At 44.0% G+C, this 26,963-nt stretch overlaps 1 protein-coding gene across 2 annotated transcripts in view; it reads right to left on the reverse strand.

Annotated features, from left to right (window-relative positions):
* Positions 1 to 2,748: 2,748 nt before the first annotated feature.
* The window catches only part of RBM27 (RNA binding motif protein 27), a 43,541-nt gene continuing 19,326 nt past the window's right edge, over positions 2,749 to 26,963 (reverse strand). Inside the window, exons 10-21 of one of the 2 annotated variants that reach the window (XM_045027572.1) lie at positions 25,876 to 26,023; positions 25,387 to 25,537; positions 23,792 to 24,046; positions 23,494 to 23,634; positions 20,614 to 20,736; positions 18,648 to 18,722; positions 18,363 to 18,527; positions 17,322 to 17,426; positions 17,021 to 17,212; positions 7,165 to 7,251; positions 6,571 to 6,681; positions 2,749 to 5,150 (exon numbers count right to left, since the gene is read on the reverse strand). In XM_045027572.1, coding sequence (XP_044883507.1) covers positions 5,064 to 5,150; positions 6,571 to 6,681; positions 7,165 to 7,251; positions 17,021 to 17,212; positions 17,322 to 17,426; positions 18,363 to 18,527; positions 18,648 to 18,722; positions 20,614 to 20,736; positions 23,494 to 23,634; positions 23,792 to 24,046; positions 25,387 to 25,537; positions 25,876 to 26,023 — 1,640 coding nt within the window. In that variant the 3' untranslated portion in view covers positions 2,749 to 5,063. Of the gene's footprint in view, positions 5,151 to 6,570; positions 6,682 to 7,164; positions 7,252 to 17,020; positions 17,213 to 17,321; positions 17,427 to 18,362; positions 18,528 to 18,647; positions 18,723 to 20,613; positions 20,737 to 23,493; positions 23,635 to 23,770; positions 24,047 to 25,386; positions 25,538 to 25,875; positions 26,024 to 26,963 lie in introns of both variants that reach the window. The other variant, XM_045027571.1, reaches the window with a different exon arrangement.

The following is a 26,963-nucleotide window of genomic DNA, read 5'->3' on the forward strand; positions in this document are numbered from 1 at the left end:
GGATGATTTCTATTACCTTTTCTTGCTTAGAAAACATGTTCAATTAGTGGTTTTGTGGGCAAGTATTTATTCTCTATTCCAAATCTCATCCCCTAAGCATCCCCATTTCAAGGCCTCCTTCCTTCAAAAGCCCTTATCTCATAAGGCAGATATTGCTCCAAGGCTTTATATTTTAGGCAAAGGAAACAATGGAAATAAAAAAAGTTCTTTTTTGAAGCTTATGGTACTGCATAAGGCCCCAACTGGGGTTGGGACCCATTGTGGAGAACACTGTAAAAATACAGAAAAAAGCCAATTCCTGCCTTGAAGTACTTACAATCTAATGACAGACAGATGAAGGGTAGGGTAATAGGGATACAACACACCAGTGAATGAGCATGGGGAAGAAATGACACTACTGTTACATGTAGCATAGCCTTTTTTTAAAAAATTGAGACTAGAAGTGAAAAAGGGGAAGAGAAAAAAAAAAGTCACAGCTTGTCACCTGCCTGGCCATGATCGGTAAGCAAAGTTTTGTAGGCATCGTGACAGAGTAAATTCTAAGGCGTAATTTGAAGGAGGATAAGGATGAGATTGGATGATTCCCGCCCCCCGCATAAGGAACAACACAGAAGAAAATGCAGAGGCATTTAAGGAAGCTGATTGGTGGGCATTAAAGGCTAGCAACAGTGGCGGAGGTAGAAGTTCTGATTAATAGATTGGATTGGGGGTGGTGGGGGGCTATGTTGTGACAAACTTTTGTTTTATTTATACCATATTTGTACTCTGATACCATCCCGCCTTAGAGATCATCAGGTGATATACATTTGCTTTAAGGGGCTGTAGGGTGTGTAACTCACTCCTAGTCTAAAATAATTCTCCACTCATTCCTACTTTTAAATTGAACTTTAGAAAGGAAAGAGAAGCTCTAAAGATTCATTATAAATATGGGACCAACACTGGTTCTCACTTTGCATTAGATCACTTTTAACTTGGTTTTACAATTGGCACATTGCAGTTTTATCTGCCTGTCGTATTTTCAATTGTTTCAAAAGGTCGATGGTCTGGAATTCATTTTGTTCAGTGCACTGGCAAAGGTGCATTAAAATAATTAGTTTACCCTTTAAATAAAAAGATATGAAATGCTTTGCCATTTTCTGCAAAACACAAATATACTCACAGTTTGCTGACCACATTACTTCATATTGGCTCTTACAGAACTGTAATGCTCTCCACAGAGAAACTATCTTCTCTCCAGCTGCTTCAGCAATATTCATTAACTATAAGGCAAGCAAAAGCCTGCACATACAGGGACACGCACACACACACATTTTTCAGAAGAAAAGTGATATCGCTCTTTTTGTGATGGTTGTAATTTTTTGGAATGGTTCTTCAGTTTTCCAATTTTTTTTAAGTTAGTTATTTGTAGCTTTTTCTTTTTTCCTTTTTTTAAATCTTGAACCATTCCATATTATATCTTTATTGCAAAAAGTCAACATGCATCTTAGAAATTCAGATTGTAATCAATAAAACAAACATTACATATATGAATTTAAATGTATAAACAGTTAGAAATTCAACAATATCTCCTATTATACTATTACACAAGTTCACAATTTTGTAAAAACTATAGTACAAGTTTACTATACATCAAGAGGAACTTATATTCCTTTTCACATGATTTTGTTAAAAAATTGCTGAAACATCTTCATCATAAATGGGCAAGTGTTTTCAAATGAATCTTTTCAGCTCATGGGCTTTGTTATGCTTAAGAACTTAATTTGATGATAAAGAAATGAAGAATAATTCTTCATACCAAGGTTTAATGTTTAGCATATACAGTTGTATTGTCTGTAAACTAGGCTTTAGTTTGGTAACATTTTATTTTAAATTTCCTATACATAAGTTGCTTGGTATTCATATATAGATATAGTACTGATTATGAATTAAGTCAACTGTACTTTCTGAAGGTGTACATTATAATTTCATAATAAAAATAAAATGTTACCATAAAAAAATAAAATGGGCATTCTCAGTTGCCTACTTAAAAATAAACAATTTAGTATTACCTACTAAGCCCTAAAATACAACACAGGGAGATCCTCTAGCTTTGGCAAAATGAAGGTCACTTTCAAACAGCTTTCCCACTCCTTAAATACCAGAATTAAGTCAGTTACTATTATGCTGCCTATCACTTATATTCCCAATAATATAAATAGCATGTTTTAAATACACAAGCCAAGTGCGGAGGCACAACGCACTTTAGTGCTTCAATGCTTAGAAATCATGTTTGGGATGTCACTTGAGGATTTATGTAAGGCTACCAATGTGTATACCAAAAGGAAATGTTATATAAATTTCTCCAAAGCCCATTAAAGAAATCTTCCACCCTTATCTCTCGCCTAGCTCACCAAACTAAAAAAGCCAATACATATGAGCAAGATCAAAAGTGTCTCTCAACAAAGTGTGTCGATAAGGTGTGTCCTTTTAGCGCTAAAACCATATGAAAAGGAAACCCCATTCTGTTTAACTGTGTCAAAGGCTACTGAAATTTCTCTTACAGCAGTGTTTCTCAAACTGGGGTCACCGCTTGTGTAGGGAAAGCCCCTGGCGGGCTGGGCCGGTTTGTTTACCTGCCCCATCCACAGGTCCGGTCGATCGTGGCTCCCACTGGCCATGGCTCGCTGCTCCAGGCTAATGGGAGCTGCTGGAAGCGGCGAGGGCCGAGGGACTTACTGACCACTGCTTCCAGCGGCCCCCATTGGCCTGCAGCGGTGAACCGGGGCCAGTGGGAGCCGCGATCGGCCGGACCTGCGGACGGGGCAGGTAAACAAACCGGCCCAGCCCGCCAGGGGCTTTCCCTACACAAGCGGTGACCCCAGTTTGAGAAAAACACTGCCTTACAGCTTCATTCTTTCACTGTAATCTTTAGTTTCCAAATACAAAAATACAACAATTCTTATTGAAATCTATACGCTGGTAGTTTTAGTACACAAAAAGCAAAATATTTACAAAATTATACAGTTTAAGAAAAAACTCTGTACAAAAAAAATATATAAATCCTTTGTTCCCTCTATCATTTTTTAAACTGCCAGGACTCAAAACATTTGCTGTAATGGATCTTTCAAAATATACACTGAGCCACAGACATTAAGAAAATATTAGAGATGGTGGGAGAAGAGCAAGGATTATTTTTCTAGTTTCAAAGTATTAATGTTTTTTCATCATTCCTTCATAAATTTAATTTAAACTCAGCAGTAGTAGGAATGTAGTATTTAATTAGAAAATGGAAGTCTTAATATGAAGGGGGGAAATATTGAAGGACATATTCCCTCCAACTGACACCGAAACTCAAAGCGATAAAGTTTTGGCTTCTTTTACATATTACCACAGCAAAAAGATACTCAAATGGAGAGGAAGAGTACAAGGGGCAACCTGAAAGAACATGACTTCAAGTAACTAGCTATGTTCAGCCTAAATTAAAATTTCTGGTACATGTTGTATTTATTTTGAATCAGGAACCAGTTGCCAAATATTCTGGTGTGCTAAATATCTGAAAGCAATATATGATTTCTAAAGCCAAGAATGTATGCATTTGGTACATGTATATAATAAGCTGTTTAGAATCCCAGCAGTTGGTAAGAGAGTGTTTGCTCTGCTCTTTCAAACTGACATTCAGAACGCAAAGACACTACTTTACATGGCTACTTACATACCAGATAACTCCAATTGTACAAAGCGTACAGTACAGATGCCTATAGAGTGAAGGAAAAAGCCTACTGGATAATGTATTTATGCTCATGAACAGCAAGACCCACATAACAGAGTTATGAAGATCTATGGCTCTTAAGGGTCTAAACTTCTGAGCCCCATTTCTACCAAAATCACCACCATTTCTTTTTTTGGTGCTTTTTTGTTTTAAAGTGGTATAAAGACAAAGGCAATTGAAAATTTCATAGTGTCTGTTTTACCTGCTTTTAAACTAAACTGCACTTTAAGATATAAATACAAATAGTTTTCCTAAAGTGAGTTTTAAACACTAGTCTTAAGAATCATATCACTTAAAGTGCTGGTTTAGTATAATAGGATATTGACCTTCCCTGGGCCAAAAAACAATAAAACTTGCTCTGAACACTGTATGGGTTTGGCCCGAATATTAATAAAAGTGACAGACCTGGTCACATTGCGGAGATGAGAGAAGAGGGGTCTCATGGTTGTTTGTTTTAGAACTCTATACAGTTTAACAGGATTGACATTTACCAATACTGACAATGCAATAAATCAACAGCCTGGATTAAGCTTGAATCTTGTATCCAAACTGTAAGAAGGAATTGACACTGACAGTGAAAGAATGGAAACAATATGCTAATGACACAGGTATCAGTGTCACTGCTAATGTTTCACAGTGAAACAGGATTTAAAGCAATTTACAGTGAACTAGTACCAGGCAGTATCATACTAATTCCCTGTTAAAGTATGCAAGAGGAAACAGAAGACAAAACACTAGAATGCAGAAAAGTTGGGGTCTTCTACACTAAAGTTGTGTGTGGCTCTCAAGACAGGTCATGAAGCAAAAAAATGAATTCAGACACAAATATTTCCTACAATAGCTGACTTCACATGTAATAAAATGCTACCCTTTTTGAGTTAGCAAACATGAAGCAATTGACATTTAATGAAAATTGTGTCTGCAGCTCTCTCCTGCAACCCTATAATATTACTAAATAAAACCTGTAACATTTTTTCATTTATATCTAATAAATCAAAGCATTAAAAAACAAGATAATACAGGTGGCATGAAAAAAGGGCTTGACAATATTGATAAGTTTCTTCTTTATAGGAGGACTACCATCACTGATGATCTTTATAACTCTGTAAAAAGTCATTGGGCCTTTGGCTGACCTAGTATCACAGCTAAGTATCTGTCATGTTCATATCACAAACTTGTTCTCACTTGAAATCTACTGTGTGTTTTGAAAAGTAAAATAAAATAATTTTTTTTGGCTCATCAACTTTCTTAAATAATTTTTTAAAAGTTGTAGTTCAAACTATATTCCTAAAACTATACAATTCCAAATCAAGTTTCATCTTCTCCAAGAACGGGATTCATCTTCATCTTCATCATCATCGTCATCATCTTCATGCAAAAATAAATCTGAGGTTTCAGTCTCCTGGATGAAGACAAAATTGTAGTCTGGTTTTAGAGATGACACGCCAATGCACTTCTATATGCAAGAGGCAACATGCTACACACCACTACCCTGATAGAACATGAATTCGGATATAACACAGTAAAGCAGCGCTCCGGGGGGGAGGGGCTGCACACTCCAGCAGATCAAAGCAAGTTCGATATAACGCTGTTTCATCTATAATGCGGTAAGATTTTTTTGGCTCCCGAAGACAGCGTTATATTGGGGTAGAGATGTATATAAAGCAGCAGCATCTTGATATTATTTTAGGGTTGGGTTTACACAATGGCTTCTAGATACTATTTGAAAGGATTTCCCATACGATGTGCATACACAATGCGCTGGCTCTAAAAGAAGGAGCTGTGTCCCCTCCTCAGTGGCACCAGTATGTTGCAAAAATAGTAGGATCTTTTTCATTTAAGTGAAATAAAATTCTTTACTAAGGGGAGAATAATTTGCAATATTCCTATTAAGTTCTGATTAATAATATATCCATATCCCTCCATGTCAAGGGACAGAAACAATTATCCAACTTAAACATTGCTTGGTTCAGGATGGTGTGTGATCTGAGAAAGCAATACATAATCTTTAAGTTTAAACTATGTACTTTGCACATTTTTGTAGCTCTGAAGGTGTTTTGCACCATCTGGCCAGGATTAATACAAAATGTATCATCTAGTACCAATAATTAAGACTAGTAATTTCACCTTCTTACTACATTGATTCTAGTAAATATGGGATTGTTAATGTTGAATTAGAGTCTCTTGCAAATATCTAGTAGTTTACAAGTCAAAGGGATAATCTTATCTTGAGATGTGAATAATTATTTCTACCAAAATATATAAATACTATCTTGCCCCCATCATAAAGGAGGAAAAAGGGTCAGAAGGAAACAGCCACAAGTCCACAAATCAAATACTACACTGCTTCTGAGCAGTCTTTATTAACTGTAGTTGGTTCTCAGAAATGAGTACTTTCCTTTGCAGACCAGGCTAAGGCAAGTTTGTTTATCCACCAATCATTTATAAGTGCCCAAATCAGGGGGAAAAAATAAAAATCAGGTACTGGAAATGAAGGAATTTACCCCATATCAGAACTGCTGATGAGTACCTTTAACAATCAGCACACAAAGAACTTAAATGTTTGGCCCTGATAGTTTATACAGGTATGCATATTTTACTCAAAAATACACATTGCTCTCTTAAGGATGCATGTGCAGGTACAATATCCAAGTAAGGTTTCAACATTTCTATCTTGTAAGAATTACTGTGAACTTTGACAAAATATCTTCAGACAACTTCCACAACAAATAGAGAGAAAACATTCTACATAAGCAAAAACCCCTACACTATTAGGAATCCTGTGAAACTGGATAAGCCACTATTCCAATGTACTACAGTACCTCTTCCTTGGACTCCTCTTCCTCAATTTCTGTGGACACAGACGGTACCTTAGGTTTGTGCCACGATATCTGTAGTCTTCGGTCTTTGAATCTTAATCCTTGGTTAGCAGCCTGGGTTTTATTTTAGATGTGTTTTTAAAGGGAATTAAAAACATATGGTTCATAAGAGTAAAGAAACAAGGTAACCAATAGTGAGCTAGATTAGATACTTTAATCAGAAGAGGTTATCCCCATAAGGAGTGTCAGTGTACACCTCCCAAATCTATGCTACACAACTACCACCTCCCACTCCCATAAGGATATTTCTGAGCAGCAACTTCAACACAGCTCCTAATTGGCGGAGTCACTGTATGCACATTGGCATTCTGAGAACAGCAACAGGGCTCAAAGATTGCTTGGTTGGAAGACTCCAGCATTGAAGCTCTGTCAATACTGAGTTCACCAACCATTTAACTAATGGCAACAAATATCCACGCTGTCCATTCCAGACTGGTATGGAACAAAGCACCCTGAAGAAAGTTCAACTAGTACATTGTACCAAAGAGTAGGATTCTTACCCTCAAACCACAGGAAGAGTTCCCTTACTGAACTTACATTTTCAGCTTCTGAGCGGGACTTAAAAGTCAGAATGACACTTAAAGGAGAATCCTCTTCTTGGAGGTCTTCAATATCTCCAAATTTCTGTGAAACAGATGTACAACAAGCATCATTAAACAGGTGTGCTAGTCGGACAAACCATCATGTTGTATCACGGGCCTATTAAAAGCTGAAATTTAAATATGGCTTTTTTGGTGGAAGGAAGAGATAGCCTGAGGCTAGAAAGGTGTCACAGCTTGTACCATCCAGCAGCGCTGTATAGCCTCGAGCCTGTCTCTCAAGAAACACATTTAAATTACTTGCAATTAAAATTCACTGCTCAACTAGGAACATACATCTGCCCCCTACAAAAAGGGGCCTTCACTTACCATTGTTAAGAATTCTCCTTTTTCCCCCTTAATCTCCTCCTCCACACACATACGCACCCCTCCCCCATCACATAACTTCTCTAGTCCCATGAAGTAGTTCCTTTTGGAGCTCATTAATTTGCAAAAGGGAAATTGTTCAGCAAGAGAACCATAGCACTCTGCCAGAAAACAGAAGCTTGATCAATCCACTATCACTAGATCAATCAGATGTTTGCATTTTACAACTAACCAACTCCCTTTAATCTGAGTATTAGAGTGGCAGTAACACTGGATCACAATACTAGAGAACTAGATTGTACACTAAAGCCAATCTAGTTGAAATGAGAGCAACTTACAAACTTTCATACTGTATGTGTCTTCAATGCAAAAAAGGATTTGTTGTCAGTGAAAGCATTTCTTGAATCGTAGTCTGTTTTTACGTAAAAAACTACTAAGCTTCTTGGAAACACTTTATTAACTTAGATAACTGAAATAATGGTATGCCAAATCTCTTACTGCAGGTCTAACATCTGATGCTGCTGAACTAGCAGAGAACATTTGCGTAAGAATATGACTCAGAAAACTGGGAAAATTCCCAGAGGATGGGCACTATAGTGCAGTACTTCATGTTCAGCTAAAAAAAATACTAGAGCTGGTTGAAAAAAATTCCAACAAAACATTTTTCGTCAGAATTGACCAGTCCATTGAAATCTAAAGTGTTCTGCAGATATAGTTCTATTTCAATAAAGTGCCTTCAAAAACCCTTATTTCAGGAGTCCAAGAGAACCCGCCCATGTCACATGGCAGGCAAGCAAGTTGGCAGGATGACTGCCTCAGAGACCTGAACCTTAGGTCTACCAGGGTTTGCAGCTCTGGGTTAACCCACCATATGGGGCACAGCCAGGATTTCATTCCCTTCTACAGAGAACTTTGAAATTCTTGGGTTTTTTTAGTTCCAATTTGGAATGAAAATCAATTTCTGAAATATGAAAATTCTCTGTGAAATGAACTACCTTTCTCTACTCAACTCTAATAAATGGTTCTGAATATTGCTCAGTTTTGCCATATCACTGCTTCCTTTTTTGCAAAAGTTTAGGTATTCTTTGCCTTAACTTGGTCAACGTTCAATGCATGTGTTTCAATTGCTCTGATTATATTTTATGAATTACCCAAAAAGTTAATAGGCTTCTCAATTAAGAAGTGCCAGGATGCAGAAGACGTTTAGGAAAATTTATCATAAACTTGATTTTAATTTAGTTGTGTCCCATACTGACACTGAATGCAACAGTTCCAGGGCTGCCTCCAGGCACCAGCTCAGGGCGACCAAAGGGAAGGGGCGGCACGTCGGGCTCTTTGGCGGCAAGTCCCTCGGTCCCTCTCGGAGGGAAGGACCTGCCGCCGAAGAAGAAAGCGGCGTGGTGGAGCTGGCGTCGATCACGATTGTGGCTTTTCGCCCCCCTTTCCCCCTCCGCCACTTGAGGCAGCAAAAACCCTAGAGCCGGCCCTGGACAGTTCACAACCCAACAAAAGGGACCTGAAAGCTGCAATATGAACTTCCTACCAAGTTAAATTTGTGAAATTGCTACTCTGCTTGGAAAAAAGACAGTTACCTTTTCCTTAACTGGTGTTCTTCGAGAGGTGTTGCTTATGTCCATTCCATATTAGGTGTGTGCGCTCACCACATGCACCAGTACCGGAAGTTTTTTCCTCAGCGGTATCTGTAGGGGACCGGCTCTGGCACCCGTATGGCGTGATATGCGCCCCCCGCCCCCAATCCTCCATTCCTTCTTGCCCGAAACTCTGACAGTGGGGAAGGAGGGTGGGTCATGGAATGGACATGAGCAACACATCTTGAAGAACACCAGTTACAGAAAAGGTAACTGTCTTCTCTTCTAGTGCTTGCTCAGGTCCATTCTTTATTAGGTGACTCCCAAGCAATACCATCAGAGGTGGGCAGGAGTTCACAGACGTGTAGATAGCAACACAGCTCTGCCGAACCCAGCGTTGTCTTTGGCCTGCTGAGTGATGGCATAATGTGCTGTGAGCATGTGAACAGAGGACCACAACGTGGCACTACAGATGTCCTGGATAGGGAGGAGCACCAGGAAGGCTGCCGAGGACGCCTGAGCTCTAGTTGAGTGGGCTCTGACAATTGGTGGTGGTTGGACCCCTGCCAGGTCATAACAGGTCCTTATGCAAGAGGTGATTCAGTTGGAAATCCTCTATGAAGATACTGGAAGGCCCTTCATCCTATCCACTGTAGCAATGAAGAACTGAGCTGATTTATGGAAAAGATTGGTGCATTCTAGGTAAAAAGCCAAGACCCTTTAGATGTCCAGCGCATGAAGACACCTCTCTTTGCTGGTCTTGTGCGGTTTGGGACAGAACACCGGGAGGAAGATGTCCTGGTTCATATGGAAGGTAGACACCACCTTCAGCAGGAATGCTGGGTGGGGCCGCAGCAGAGCCTTGTCTTTGTAGAAGACCGTGTATAGAGATTCTGAGGTCAAGGCTTTAATCTCAGAGACTCGTCTCGCTGATGTCACTGCCACCAGGAAAGCGACCTTCTATGACAGGCAGGAAAGGGATCAAGAGCCCAGCGGCTCAAAGGGCGGGCCTGTGAGCCTAGAGAGGGCCAAGTTGAGATCCGACTGCAGAACAGGGGTCCGTACCTGCAGGAAGATTCTGACCATCATATCATGAGAAAACACCATCTGGCCCTGGATCAGCAGGTTTAAAGCAGAGATGGCCGCGAGATTCACTCTAATGGAAAAGTGTGCTAGGCCCTGGTTCCTCAAATGAAGCAGGTAGTCTAAGACAGACTGTACGGAAGAACATGAAGGAGAGATACCTCAAGCGGATGCCCAGAGGGAAAACCTTGTCTGCTTGGCGGCTTCCTACTCCCCAGGAGAACTTGTTGGACCTCCTCCAAACAGGTCCGCTCCTCCGGGTTCAGCCATGCAGCATCCATGCCGAGAGGTGGAGGGTCATAAGGTTTGGGTGCAAGAGCCAACTGTGGTCCTGTGACAGCAGGTCCAGTTGCCTGGGCAGGAGCCAGGGAGAGGCTGCTATCAGGTTCATGAGCGTGTCGAACCAGTGCTGGCAAGGTCACGCTGGGCGGATCATGATAACCTGCGCCTTGTCTCTCTTGATCTTTGCCAGGACCCTGCTGATGAGAGGAATCGGCAAGAACGCATACATCAGACTCCCTGATCACAGCAGGAGTAAGACATTGGAGATGGAGTCTTTGCCCAGACCTTGCCAAGAACAAAAAACTGACAACATTTTCTATTTTGCCTGGCGGTGAACAGGTCCACTTGGGGAGTTCCCCACCTCTGGGGGACGATGTAGGCTACCTCTAGGTTGAGTGACCACTCGTGGTGAGAGGAGAAGGCCCTGCCTAGCGTGTTCTTAATGCCAGGGAGGTCACAAGCCTCCAGGTGGATCTCGTGATTGAATCAGAAGTTCCAGAGACAGAGTGCCTCTTTGCAGAGAGTCAACAAACGTGCTCCCCCTTGCCTGTTGATGTAGAACACTGAAGTTGTGTTGTCAGTCAGAACTCTAACCACCTTGCCAGACAAGTGAGGCAGGAAGACTCTGCATGCCAAGCAGACCACTCTGAGTTCTTCAACGTTCATGTGTAGTGTCCTCTCCTACGGGGACCACATACCCTAGGTCTGGAGATCTCCTAGGTGCGTACCCCAGCCGAGGTCCGAGGCATCCGAAACTAACTTCACGGAGTGAGGGGGGTTGTCGAACGGAACTCCCTCTAGGACCTTTTCGTGATCGGTCCACCATCCCAGCGAGGTGAGTATTGCCAGGGGGAGGGTAACCATCATTTCCAGGTGATCTTTGCACTGGGAATAGACCATCGCCAGCCATTGCTGCAGGGGCCGCATCCGGAGCCTGGCATAGTGGACAACCTATGTGCTGCCATGTGACCCAGCAGACCCGGGCTGTAGTTAGGGGGGAAACACGGACACCTCCGCGATAAGGTTTGTCAATGTCCGAAACCTTTCTAGAGGCAGGAATGCCCTCGGGCAGGTTGAGTTGAGCACCACTCCAATTAATTCTATCCTTTGCACTGGAACTAATGTAGACTTTGTCATTCACCAGTAGGCCCAGGGAGCGGCATGTGGCTTGCAGCACCACGACATCCTTTTGGACAGGAGACCTAGAGCTGCCTTTGACCCATCCAATTGTCAAGGTATGGGTAGATCTGGATATCCTGGCGTCTGAGGTAAGCCGGCACCACCAACATGCACTTGGTAACCACCATCAGTGCTGTTGCCAGGCCAAACGCGAGAACCGTAAATTGGTGAATCAGAGAAAACGTCTGTGTCCTTAGAAGATCACTACGTGGAAGTATGTGTCCTTTAGGTTGAGGGCAGCATACCAGTCTCTCGGATCCAGGGAGGGGATGATAGAGACCAGGGAGACCATGTGGAACTGCAGCTTCTTAGGTACTTGTTGAGGTCCTGCAGGTCCAGAATGGGACAGACCACTCTTGGCCTTTGGGATTAAAAAGTATCAGGAATAAACCCCCTTGTTCCTTGAGAGGAACCTCCTCAACCACACCCAGCTGCAGTAACCCTTGAACCTCCTGCACGAGGAGATTCTCGTGAGAAGGGTCCCTGAAGAGGGATGGGGAAGGTTTGTGGGGGGGGGGGGGTAAGAAAGAAACTGAAGGGTATAGCTCTGCACTGAACCACTGGGTCCTGAACACAAGGTTATAGTGGTCCATAGGGAGGAAAAAGTAAAGGCAGTTGGAAAAAAAACGGAGAAGATGGATCCGGGGAATAGTCTGGTAGGTCACATCCTCAAAACGATCATTTGGCCTTCCTGCTCGTTTTGGGTGGAGCCTGGCTGAGCAGAGGGTGGAGGAGGGTGGCTCGGGTGGTGTTTGTAGCCCTTGGCCTTCTTGTGAGGCAGGTCCTGCCGAGCCTGGCTCCCTTATCCCTGAGGCTGTTGTGGTTTGAACTGCCTATGTGCCGGGCCTGGGACGTAAAGCCTCAGAGTTTTCAGTGTGGTATGGGAGTCCTTTAAACCGTGCAGATTGCTGTTTGTCTGCTCTGCAAATAGGGCCTGGCCATCAAAGGGAAGGTCCTGCATCAACTGCTGAGCCTCAGTGGACAAGCCTGAGAGGAGCAGCCAGGAAGCTCGCTGCATGGAGATGGCAGAGACCATGGTGTGTGTGGCAGAGTCTGCCACATCTGAAGCTGCCTGGAGGGCTGCTCTGGCCACAGCCATGCCCTCCTTGAGGATCGCCCAGAATTCCTTCCCAGACCCTTCAGGACGCAAAGCCTCAAACTTGGCCATGGCCTGCCACATCTTGTAATCATAGTGGAAGGCTTGGTGACTGGCCACTCTCAATTGCAGTTTAGAAGACTATAACTTTGCATCCAAAGAGATCCAGCCTCCTTGAGTCTTTGTTTTTAGGGGCAGCCCCAGGTTGAGCTTGCCTCTCCCTGTGGTTAACTGCCTCAACCACTAGGGAATTGGGGGCTGGATGGGAATATAAGTACTCATGCCCCTTAGTTGGCACTAAGTACTTGCACTTGGCCCTTTTGGAGATGGGGGGCAAGGAGGAGGGAGTCTGCCACAGGGCATTAGCAATCTTACATACCCCTTCATGAAGGGGTAAAGACACCCTGGCAGGGGCCGAGGAGCAGAGGACATCACACAGGGAGTCTGAAGGCTCCTCCAATTCCTTGGCCTGAAGCCCCAGGTTAGATGTGACCCTCTTCGATAGGTCCTGGTGAGCCTTGGCGTAATCCTGAGGAACTGGATGAGGAGGCTCTGGGATAGCCTCATCTGGCAACGATGAGGACGATGCTGGTACTGCGGGATCCTCAACATCCAATGGTGGTCCAGCAGGCTGCTCCCCTGGGTCCTCCTAGACCTGTGGGGTCCTTCCCCCAAAGTCTCGAGCACTGGAGGGGGTCAGGATGTCAAGGCTGCTGGCCTGTCTGAGGCTCCCTACACCAAACTGGCAGCCTGGGAAGTTTGGGAGGACCCCCAAGGGTTCCATGGCGCTGGCCACTGTGCTTGGGGCCATGGGACAGGTATCAGTGGTGATGATGTAGGCAGCACCACAGACATTGGAAGCCGCCCAGCAGTTCGGGAAGCCTGCTCTGTGCCAAAGCTATAGCCAGGGTGGTCGCCATCTGGCGACCAGGATCGGGCGAAGCGGTGGCTCTTATCTGACCGGTGCCAGTCGCTGCGCCTGGAGGTAGACCTGTCCGAGCGAGACGAATGTCTTGGTCAGGGATCGATGGTATTCGGCGAATTGGCAATCTACACCTTACGCTACCCGACTGGTACCGGGACGTCAAGCGGGACCGGAAGCTATCACGGGCCGGTTGCTGAGAGGATCTTCCCAGATACGGTGATCCCCGTCTCGGAGACCAATGACAGGAGGCTGGTGACTGGCAGCTTCAGTCCCCCAATTGGTCCCAGGATTTGTACTGAGCTCTTGGCGAAGTTAGGGTTTGGTCTCTGTGCTCCTGCCGAGGGGTGCATGCCTCAGTGAGTCTGCACCAGGCTACTGGTGAAATATGCCTCGAATCTCACTGTCGGTGCTCAAGGCCTGAGGACCAAAGAGGGCTCCACTGAGCCTGCCTATTTAGCTCTGAGGCATGATGGCTCTGGGTGGGCGAGTGGTGGCGGGATGTCCCATGTGATGGGGAACGATGCCACTGAGGTCCCAAGGCGTTGTTACACCGAGACTGGGATACCACCGTAGCCGGTATGGGCGGCACCAGAAGCGTCAGGATCTCCTGAGCTGCCTATAGGGCTTTGGGCATCGATGGCACCTGAAGCTGAGAGAGGCCTGTACCGCTATCCAGAGTCACAGGCCAGGTATGGGATGGGCTGCACCGCTCGACTTGAACTGGGGCCTGACTTCCCAAAGGGGGTGTTGAGCTGCCCGGTGCAGGTCTTGGCTGGCCCCAAGCCCTTTCCTTTCCCTTGCGGAAAGCAGATCTTCCCCTCACTGTATTCTTCAGCTTCTTGGCTGGAGCTGTGGAGGGGGATCAGTGCTGGCTCAGTGGATGGTGCTGGCAGAGCACTGCGCACGGACGCCACAGTATTTGGTGCTGAGTCGAACCATTATTCCGGTACTGGAGTGAGTGCTGACTCCATCAGGAGTGCTTGCAGGCAGTTGTCTCACTCCTTTTTCGACCTGGGATTGAAGGACTTACGAAGATGACACTTGTCGCTTATGTGCCCTTCGGCCAAGTACCTTAGGCAGCCACTATGTGGATCGCTGATGGGCAAAGGCCATTTACAACGATCGCAGAGCTTAAAGCCTGGGGACCAGGGCATGCCCTGTCCCAAGGCTGAGTCCTGTTCGGGACTTACGAAAACGTTAAGAACTACTACTAAGGGTAACTAATTCAACTACTAACTATATATAACTATATTACAGGTTTTATAAAGTTCGCAAGAACAGAGAAAAAACACAATGCTAGCCCAAGCAGATGTTCCAGCACCATCCCTGGTGGCAAGAAGGAACTGGGGGGGTGGGGAGGGAAAACCAGTGGCGCCCCTTATACTGTGCCATATGGGCGCCACTCCAGAGGGTGCCAGAGCCGGACCGGGTGCCAGAACTGGACCCCTATGGATACTGCTGAGGGAAAAACTTCCAGCACTGGTGCATATGGCGAGAACACCCACCTAATATGGAACGGACATGAACTAACACTTGAAGCAGCAGCAGTGCTTTACTTTTTAAGTTACATGGAGACAATGGGTTGGCTAGGAAATGCCTTTGGTGGGTGGATAAATACACATACATGTCTCCCACAGACTGTAAAAGGCTGTTAAGTATTTTTCATACTTCTAAAGTCCACATTTCAAAAGACTTTAAAGCAAAGGTAGACAACAACATATATAAGATGACAGAACAAGGGAAAAAGATTCATTTTACCACCTGGTTTTGTTCTGTTTTTAGTCTACATACACATTTATGTTCCTGCAACATTGAAAGCAATACCCATGGTAATACACTATTTGAAGTAACGTGTGTGCTTTCATACCTTCAGCACACACGTGTCAGGTGTAATATGCATTTATTTTAATGCATGCATTTCACTATACCAAAGAAGTTAACTTAATTGTCTTAATTGTCAAATGTACTGACTGCTACATCCACATTACACAATGGGCAGATATGGGAGCAGGCCACTGCTCACCTGTGTACAAACCCACACTCCACAGATGAGCTAGCTAGCTAGCGTGGGATCTACTCACCACAAGACGTGCATTTCAGGTGTTTGAGTACGCACTCAATTCTATGCACCTGGACATCCATAGAGACTGCAGTGCAGGATATACCAGATGTGGCAAGTATTATATTCGGGCTTGCATGGATTGCATTTTTAATCAGTAAAATGTCAATTTCACGATACACACACAAACAGATGAAAAAGATGTTCCTTGATAAAAATTTTTTTACCGACAAGTAATTATGAAAAATGCTGCTTGAGAACTTTTTAGAGTAAAAATCTAGTGATGTATACTTCTGAATTAGGCTTGTTCCAAATGGACTAGCCAATGAACAAAAGTAGGTATGATGTTGATTTAAAGACATTCACTTTGTATATTTTGACATGTGACGTTGACAATTTCTGTTTTAATAGTTTATAAAGATTTAAAATTTTTGAATGTCAACATCTAGTGTCATTAACCGCCTGCCCCTCCATAATTTCCTGCAACTGTGAAAATTTAAAATTGATAAAAAGCAAAAACCACCCTCAACTCTCCCCTCCTCAACTTCAACATCTATATCCACTGAAATTATAAAAAATAAAAATTGAATTTTGCCAAGCCTCGTTACATTTAATAATCCAAATCCCAATTTTGGAAACATAACATAACATAAGAACGGCCGTACCGGGTCAGACCAAAGGTCCATCTAGCCCAGTATCTGTCTACCGACAGTGGCCAATGCCAGGTGCCCCGGAGGGAGTGAACCTAACAGGCAATGATCAAGTGATCTCTCTCCTGCCATCCATCTCCATCCTCTGACGAACAGAGGCTAGGGACACCATTCTTACCCATCCTGGCTAATAGCCATTTATGGACTTAGCCACCATGAATTTATCCAGTTCTCTTTTAAACCCTGTGATAGTCCTAGCCTTCACAACTTTCTCAGGTAAGGAGTTCCACAAGTTGACTGTGCGCTGCGTGAAGAAGAACTTCCTTTTATTTGTTTTAAACCTGCTGCCCATTAATTTCATTTGGTGACCCCTAATTATAAAAGCAAAATTATATACTTAACTTGTTCTATGACTTTGGGATAGTGATATGACTTATCTGTATTATGGAAATATGAATAAAGATTCTCACATCTTCAAGATGGGGCAGGGGGAAGGCTTGCACATGAAGTTGCTTTGAGTTCCTCCATTGGAAGACGCTAAAGAAACACCAAGTCTTGTATCCGCAGTACGGAATCACGACTACATTTTTTTTCAGTTTAAGTTAATTATCCAGAGCTGACTTACAGAGAAATGTTGTAATAATTCATCTTTCTCCTCTTCTACGAAGCCACCGACAGTTAGAGCTTTGGGGCGGTGATCCACCACCATATGATTCAATGTGCCCCTTCCTCTCCCACCACGACCTCGTCCTCTTCCTCTGCCCTGAGCAGATACCGCCTTCCCTCGACCTACAGGCAAGATACCTAAACGGGCAGCCTGTTAAAGAAAGGCACATAGTGGGCAAAGCTATTTTCAGCTTCCGGGGGAGTTGAAAGCTTCATGTAACAGACATGAAGCACTGGAGCAGCACTCCTTACAAACTCACCTCAACCTGTAGTTGACTGAGCTTTTTCCGCAACTCTGTTGTATCTTCTCCAGAAGACAATCTTTTATGAAAGTCCAGTTCTGCATCTAAAAGCTCCTTTTGTGCCTTAAAAAAATGGGGATATTAGTACTTATCCTCTAAATACCTTATTCCATTTTCTTTAGCCAAAAACTTTAGAAAAATCCCTCAGTATCCATATTCCTCCCTAAGCCCAATGGTTCATGCCCAGTAGAAAAAAATGAGTAAAGGGGTGGGGAGAAGAAGCAGGTTAAGGGTGGAGGCTTAGGAGAAGGGCTGGCATGCGCGGGCTGAGGGTTGAGCCCCCACTGCCCCTGGTGCTTGCAGAGTAGGGGAAGCTGCAGCTGCTGCTGCACAACATGCTTCTCCTAGCCTAAGAGCACCTTCAGCCTCCTTGCCTGCCTCATTGTCTCCAGTGCCAGTGGGCTGTGCCTGTGTGGGTTAAGGCGAGGGCACCTCCCAACTATAGTACTGTACTGTACAGCAAAAAAAATTTCCCTGGAACCTAACCCCCCTCCCCCATTTACATTCATTCTTATGGGGAAACTGGATTCACTTTCCATCGTTTCACTTAAAGTCGCATTTTTCAGGAACATAACTACAATGTTAAGTGAGGAGTTACTGTACTGGGTAACACGACAGTTCACATTCAGGATCCAACGAACAGGATTGGCAAGAACAACTAATTATTAAATTATTACTCAGCTTGATTTCTTCTCAGAACTAGTGTGATACATTTTACTTCAGAAAGCTGACATTCAAGCAATGTCTGTAATCAACTTAAGGTTTGAGATATGCTCAGATTACTGTAACAACTAGGTATACCAGTTCCCTATCTACCAGTGTCCTAAAGCGTATTAGCTTTCCACTTTGTTCTATCCCCGAGCTTCATTGTCCACTCTAAAAGATGAGGTGAGAAAGTAAACCTGAAGACTGCTATTGTCTGCTTGCTAAAAATCCTGGTAATGATTTATTTCAGAAGATTGTATGTATGTATACATACAGGTAGGACAATGCACACACCTCTGTCTTGGACTTCAATTTTGATGGCGTGGAGGCTACAGAAGAAGTTTTCAATTCATCCTTTAATTGAGAGATTTTTCCTGTTAGTTCTTTCAAGGTCTTCATTATTTCTGCCCTCTCCTCTGGTTTCGTGGCCTTATTTTTTTCCAGCTTAGATATCAACATCTATGTATGTTACAAAAAAAACAAGAGTAAGAAGATACAATTTAGACAAGCAACCACATTCAATAATTTTGGTGCCCACTGGAATCAGAATGCAACAGCTGGAATACATTCCAGACTTACCTTTTGGCATTCTATTTGTTTTTCTAACATCTCCTGCTTCTTTTTTCTCATATCTTGTTGTAGCTTCATTGCCTCCTAAGTGAGAAGGACATACTTTCAGTCAGTTATTGGGCATATGCAAGTTACTATGATTAGAAAGAACTAGATTACATCACACTACTTTTTCTTGGCTGAGATCTAGAGTAACAGCCATTCAGTATTAGATTTGTCCTGCAGTGACACACAATGCCACAGTGGACAGGGGATGGATTCAATAAGTCTTTCATCTATAAGTTTCTTATTATCCCATATATAGCCAAGAAAGATCAATAACAACTTTTCTAACACTCCTCCTGCCAACTGCTCAGGTGTTATACTTTTTCTTTTAAAAATAATAAAAATGAAAGCTCTAATGAAGATTAAAGGTGTGTGCGCTGCACAAACGTAAAGAGGCTCTGATCCTGATTCACTGTATTGCAGTAACACCTAAATGCCCCAAGCTAATGCTGCAACATGCACACAAAACAAGGGACAGCACAGACCACTTAAATGAAAACATTTGTCTCTCACAATTCCTCTTCATCTTTTTACAAACAAACACTTTCTCGGTCAAGAAGAATAATTTAAGTGCCTGAGAACATCCTCGGATACAGAACATCGGCCACACAATAAGAGCATTTCCAGTAAAGACAAAAACATATAATACACTTAACACCATATACTCCCTTTACTGCAAGGGGGAGCAACTATTGAAAGCCACTGGGCCCACCTGGAAGAGGAAAGTGGCCAAAAGGGCTGCTCCTGCCCCTGCTTAGCCACACTGCCTCTCTGCAAGATATCCAGACAGCCCACATGCTGTACTGGGGGGGCGGGGGGGGAGAGGAAGAGGGAAGGGAGTGGGATCACTGTAAGATGCTCACTGCTTTACAGGGAAAGTTGGAGTTAAAGCTATGTGACCAAGTGTACTAGGTCCGGAGGCCCCCTGCTGGAGGCCTCACAGTCCTACCACAACCTATCCAAAAAAAGAGTAGTAGAGGATTGTCCTCCAAGCTACCTAGAGAGGCTGAAAGGATCAGCCAACCAAGGCCCAGAAGACTCATAAAAGGAGCTACAGAGCCAGAGTGAGCTCAGTCTGCTGGCAGGGTCTGGGGGGGGGGAACAAGGAATGTGCTCCTGGCTATTTGCAGGAGGTGCAAGGGCCAAAGTGAGCAGTTACTGGCAGGGACTGGGGGAACAGGGAAAGTGCTCCTGGCTGGTTGCTGGGACGTGAGTAAGACAAGGGCCACAGGGAAGTGGCCCAGAGAAACACAGTAAGTTAAAGAGATGTGGCACGCAGCTGCTACTTAGAGTGTCCATGGGTTGGGACCTGCAGTAGTGGGCGAGCTTGGATCCCCCCCCTCCAACAGCCACTGGGGAAGTGGCTACGCCCTGAGCAAGAGAGTTTAAACAAGCCCAGTGAAGGGCTGCATTTGGAATGGTGTTACCATGACCAGAAGGGACCAAACCGAGACTGACACTTCTGGAGAGCTGGGGTCAGTGAACTGTGTTCAAGAAAAGTGGCTGAGTTGGAAAGCTGGAGTCACTGAGAACTCAAGAGAAGGCAAAAGTCACCAGGGAGGAATCCCTGGGGGCACTGCTCCACTCCAGAGCAGGAATCTTTGCAAGGTAGTCCGACCCCAACTGGGGGTACCATGATCAGCCCTCTTGGATGGACTGACTTTGAGGGCTTTGAGATAAAACTGTACATCCCAAAAGGGGTGTGTGTGTTTTCGCACGTGGACTGTGAGAGACTTGGCCAGAGAGCTGAGTCACCGGACACCTGCCTGACAAGCACAGTGGCTGACAGTGGGCACTGTGAGTGGAGAACTTGAGAAAAAACTTCAGGCACACACACACACACTCAATCAGGGGGCACACTGACGTAAGAGGTCATTTCTTTACAAGGATCTTGACTTCTAGAATATCCAAACAACGTATATACAATTACCTGTTTCTTTTTAAGGGCCTCTTGAACATCATGGGATTTAGATCCTGTGCCAGATTTCACAGATGTCTTTAAGTTTGGGGAATTGTACACCATTTTTGTATGGCTTGCAGAAGTAGGAAATGTCTGAAATAATAGAACACTAAAATGAATTAGGTTAAAAGATGTCTTATTAAAAAAAGGAAGCTATTTGGTATTTAGGTGATGCATGACAACTTAATATAGAGACACAACGTGGGTGAGGTAATATCTTTTATTGGACAAGCTCAAAAACCTTGTTTCTTACTAAGAGAAGTTGGTCCAATAAAAGATGCTACCTCGCCCACCTTGCCTCTTTAATATCCTGTGAGCACCACACTACAACTACACTGCAAACTTAATATATACACATGCATACGGGAATCAACAACAGCATAATTCTGCCCAGAAGAGTAAAGCCTGAAAGCTTGTCAAAAGGCATTTGACAAAAGAAAACCTCTTCCTTACTAAAGTTCTTATTTGGAGAATAATACAGGGAAAGATAAGAGCCAGTGAGGCCATAACAAGCTGATGCTGTCAGTTACACAAACCACATCAGAATCAAATTTACCCCTGCTAACTACTATGGAGACTAAGGGTATTAATTGTGCATTATATACAGGTTAGCATTCACATGCCAACAATATTATGCTTTTTGCTTAGAATTTTAGAAACGTGATTCCCATTAAAAGGGCAATAGCTGTCCAGCCTAAACCTCGAACGATTCTTCCTTTCCCGCTACAAGCATATCTTTTGGTTACCAGGGCTGTTTTGCACCACAGCATCAGTGCAACTCAATCTGCATTACTCTGAACTGTATGAAGATTTATATGGTTCTATAGAAAAGTATCTATCCATGCAGATCAGTGCACATGAAGAATAAGTTTGCAGGAATAAGAAGTGAAATCTTGTCACCGGATATCTGACTGACTATACTGAGGGATGAGATTTGTTAGTTAAGCAATACCTTTTGAATATTTATTTTTCTAATCATATCTATTATTTTAAACCAAGATTCAACAATTACTTCCCACAGACATTACTCCAATTTTGCAGATAGAAAATTGGAGCTACAGAGATTAAATGACTTGCTGGAGGTCACAAACAGAACCCTCAAGTCCTATTTAGGCATCCTCTGATCTAACCAATAGTGAAAATATTAAATTTTAAGATTCACAGGCACTAATCCAGGGGTTGGCAACCTTTCAGAAGTGGTGTGCCGAGTCTTCATTTATTCACTCTAATTTATGGTTTCAGGTGCCGGTAATACATTTTAATGTTTTTTAGAAGGTCTCTCTCTATAAGTCTATACATTATATAACTAAACTAGTGTTGTATTGTAAAATAAACAAGGTTTTCAAAATGTTTAAGAAGCTTCATTTAAAATGAAATTAAAATGTTGATCTTACGCTGCCGGCCCGCTCAGCCCACTGCTGGTCTGGGGTTCTGTTCACCTAGCCCAGCAGCGGGCTGAGCGAGGCCTGTGGCCGGGACCCCGGCTGGCAAGGGTCCGTCAGCCAAGACCAGCAGCAGGCTGTGTGGGGCCGGGACCCAGAGGGCTGGGTATGGGTGGGGGTGCCGGTGTCAAGGCTAGGGTGGGGGGGGAATGAAGGAGTCAAGCAGAGGGCTGGGTGTGTATGAGGGACATACAGGGCTCAGGGCAGGGGCCTGAGGGGTGTGCAGGGCTCAGAGCAGAGGGCGTGGTGTATGTGTGGGGGTCAGGGCTCAGGGCTGGGTGACTGCCCCCCTAAGAACTCCCAACCCCGCTGCTCTTTGTCCCGACTACCCCATCCTGGGACCCCTGCCCCCAACTGCCCCCCAGGACCCGACCCCTATCTAAGCCTCCCTGTTCCTTGTCCTCGGACTGGACCCTATCCCCTACCTGTCCCCTGACTGCCCCGACCCTTATCCACACCCCAGTCCCCAGCCAGACCCCTGGGACTCCCAAGCCTATCCAACCACTCCCCGCCCCTGACAGGACCCTCAGAAGTCCCGACCCATCCAACGCCCCCGCCCCGCCTCCCTGCCTGCGCCAACCCCTCTCCACACTCCTGCCTCCTGACAGGACCCCCAGAACTCCCAACTCATACAACTCCCCCAGCTCCTTGTCCCCTGACCACCCCCACCCTAACTGCCCCCCCCCCAGGACCCTCCTTGCTCCCGGTCCCCTGACTGCCCTGACCCCTATCCACTCTCTGCCCCCTCACAAACCCCAGGACTCCCATGCCCCATCCAACCCCCCCTGCTCCCTGACTGCCCCCTCCAGAGACCCCCACCCCTAACCCCCCCCGGGACCCCACCTCCCTATCCAACCCACCCTGCTCCCTATCCCTTGACTGCCCCCACCCCTTATCCAACCCCCCCAGCCCTGGGCCCTTTACCTTGAGGCTCCACGCAGAGCTAGACACGCTGCCCCGCCGGAGAGCACAGCCCTGGCCCTCAGAGCTCGGCAGCGGCAGAGCTCCAGTTGAGCAGAGAGCGTGTCTGCCTCCCCGCGGAGCCAAACGCTGCCCTGCGGGAGCGCGCAGCCCCGACCCCCCAGAGCCCTGCACGCGGCGGCAGGGCTCCAGGGGAGGGGCCAGCAGCTTGCTGCGCTCGGCCGGCGCTCCGGCCCTGGACCCTGCGGCTTGCCGTGCTGGGAGAGTGGGGCCATTTGCCCACCCCGTGTGCTTGGCTATGCTTCTGCTCCCTGCTCCCGCGGGGAGAACAGGGGGCAGAGGAGAGTGGGCGAGGCTGGGCAGGATTTTTAATGGCATGCTGGAGTCCGGACAGGCTCCAACGTGCCATTAAAAATTGGCTTGCGTGCCGTCTTTGGCACGCATGCCATAGGTTGCCGACCCCCGCACTAATCTTTGTCAAACATACCTGAGAATCCTCTGCAGTAGCACTGGACTGGTTTAACAAATGTGCTCCATCTGTCTGGTTTCCACCTGCTGCTCCAAGGCGACGTTTAACCGAAACCTTATTAAGGACATAGGCACCCGATGCCAGTGGTTTAGTTATCACCTGCATATGAGTACATATAAAAAGGAAAGATTATATAGTTGCATCTTTAAAGCACTATCCACTTTGAAGCATCACTGATCTTCAATGCTCTGACCAGTTTGACAAAGCAGCCTCATTTTGCATGAGGGCAGTATACCTTTGACACATTGCTATGTACCGTTGCAGCTGGAGGTTGGGCAGTCAGCGTTTGTTGTTGAAGATGAAGCTGGTGATGCATAGATTGTGGCGGTGGCTGCTGGTGATGGTGCAGGTGTTGCTGCAGCAGTGGTGGCTGCTGCTCGTTTTCCCTATGCCACAGCACCCTTATAAATCGATTGTTTAAAACTGCCTCTGTGCTGGAAATGGCCTTTCTGGCCTCATCATTAGTTAAATATTGAATTAGAGCAGCTTCAGGATCATTCTTGAAAGCAACCTAAAACAGAAGTTCAGCATATATGAACAATTGCCATTGATCCATATTTCACAGGAAACAAAGCATCTGAAATGTCACGTAACATTTGACAAATGTTTGCCAGAAAGGAGAGAGTTGTATTTTTCAAGTGTCCATTACACAAAGATGACACACTGATGAAGTCAAAGCCAAATGTCTCCTGACATACTTTACACAGCACAGACAATAGGTTTTACGTATGTAGTAAAATACACTACCATTGTGTTATCTACTATCATCACTATTAAATATTCACTATGAAGTGAGACAGAAACAACCATTGCTGCTCCTATCACAGCTGTGCTCTGCATCTCTAGTTCTTCCTTTTAAAGCTCCTGTGGATGGGCAGGGTTTGAATCCATACAAGACTAAATATCCACTGTATTAGGCATTTGGGTTACAGAAGCAAGGGGAATTCCGCCCAAAGGCCCAACAAAGTCACTACAATGCAAGCCCCAAAGGTTTGCTCCATTTTTAGGAGAAAAGCCTCCTAATTCCATGTGATACATTTGAGGGGGGAAATGTTTTAGTCAATGTCAGTATCAAAGATAAATTTTAATTTTCCAGTATGAAAAAGGTAATTAAATTTTTTAAAATACACTATTTTGGAGGAAGGTAGACTACCACCAATAGAATAAGTTATTCTTAATAGAGAAAACTAGATATTTTTGGACTAAAAATGTCTTTACTCATATCAAATTCAAAACATAGGTAGATTTTCATAGGCCCCTACTTTTTATTCAGTTTTCTTATCAAAGACCTAAAGGAAGCCAAGCTATTTTCCCAACCAAACAGTGGGAAACAGTTGAATAAGATTTTAGCCATAGAACTAGAAATATTTTGTTTATATAGTGTTCTTCACTCACGATAATCCCAAGCATCATCACCTGAATTGCAGTCACCTCTGTGGTGGAAAATGGCAGTAAATTGCTACTCAGACTTTTGGTGAAAGATGCTTGGATAAAGCCCTGACCTTATGAGGTCAATTCCCATACAAAAACAGGAAGGATTTTTGTTTACCAGGTCTCTTCCAAAAAATCAAGTGTACGGTGCTCAGTGAATGTTGGGGTTTCAGACCCGATGCTTAACCCCCTTGCTTCACCCCCAGCTTTGAGAGTTTAAAATGCACTTGTGCAGCTAGAAGCTACTGTAATATTTTTAACAGAATGGAGACAGTAATGCAGAGCGAACCAGGCACAAGAGGCTTCTGATTCAGTCCTTTGCCCTCCCCACTACCTATCCTGATTTCCCAAATGATACAGTATGTTTTTTTGACAAAGTTATTGAAGACAGACATCAGAAAAAAATAATCTTGTTTTTACCTGAATGTTAACAATAGTTCCAAATTTGCTGAAATGTTCATTGAGTTGTGTAATATTATTCAACTCAGGTGGGATTTTTCGAACTTCCAGCTTGGTGTTAGTGTACTGATTCTTTTTCAGAAATCCTGGTTTATTCTGGTTATTGGCTTGCCTAGAAAAAGCAAGAGTGAGATAACATTTATGGGAAATGTTTTGCATACTAACTACTTAGTGGCCTACTGTTCATTACTTAGGTTTATCCTTCTATAATAAGGGTAGATGACAAACTCAAGATTTAATGAGACTGTAGTATATGTAGCATTTAACATCTGTATTCTCAAATGGCAGGAGCCTGTTCACTAAGCCCAAGAGTCTTTTGAGAGCCCTCTATCTCAGAGGATTACATTCAGAACACTGAAAGAAATCCATTGTACATTACTGATTAGTCAGCTGCATTTAGATAATCTCATCGTCCCTTATGGCCTTATACTCTGACTTCTTAGTTCTTACTTTCCCATCCAGGGCTTCTTTACAGAGGGCCCTTCCATGCTACTTGGAGGTCTTTTCCTGTTGTCTGGCTCAAGCACCACTCTGGTTACATTGCTGCTGTTATTTGCAATGGAAATGGGAGTTTCAGTCTGGATGATAATGTTGGCCGCTGGAGGAAAAAGAAGCATATTATTTAAAGGGTTCTAACCGAGACATCCCCAAAATTAGTATTTAAAGTTTAAACAGCAGGTTTTTGTTTAAAGAAAAGCACAAGTATACATACTGCAGATGGGTATGTTCAGCTGTTAATACTAAAAATCAAAGGTTTTGACAAGCTGTTCAATCTCGTTTATGGAATTACTTCAGTGAATGGAAGTAAGTAGCTTAACAATAAGCCGAGTAGAGGAGGCTAAGAATCTCTCTTAAAAATGACTTTGGACAAGCACCGTATTAAAATTAGAGAAAAACCCCTCAAATTAAACTTCACACTTTAATTTCCAAAGTAATTCCATCCTATTTAACTCATTTAAGAAAGTATGAAAGCCTTAAGAAAGGCTTCAGCTTATATTTATAGATATCTGTTCAGACCACAATTAACATTTTTAGCATGACTTTCTTTCTTGGGCTGAAGATCAAGACTGAGGTGAGAGGCTGCAGAAGTGCTGGGAAGCTGCAGTTCAGAACTGGATGCAATTAAGAGAACTAGGGAGGTTAGGAATATTTGCCTAGTACTTGCTTGCATCCTCTTAGATGCTGCTATTACCATTAGTCTTTCACTTCCCACATGCCAAATACTCATTCCCCTAAAAAGAAGCTTGCTTAACTGTACGTCATTTTATATGGTTTGTATAAGTACCAAAGACTTCAGTAACAACTAGTTACACTGGTGAGAATGAAAGGTAAAGGTTGCAAAGATTTTTTCATTTTAAATATATAAAAACAGCTTCCAAAGTAAATGCACCTCTCTTAGCCTTGGAAAACTTGAATAGAAGGGATTGAAACAAATTTGCTTATAGTGTTCTGGATTTTCCCCGGTACTGAAATGCATTCTCAGAGAGCAGTCTCTTAGCGCTTGCAGTGAAGTAAATCTTGTGTTTATAGCATCACAA

This window comes from Mauremys mutica, chromosome 8 (assembly GCF_020497125.1).
Source record: "Mauremys mutica isolate MM-2020 ecotype Southern chromosome 8, ASM2049712v1, whole genome shotgun sequence".
NCBI classification, from domain to species: domain Eukaryota; kingdom Metazoa; phylum Chordata; order Testudines; family Geoemydidae; genus Mauremys; species Mauremys mutica.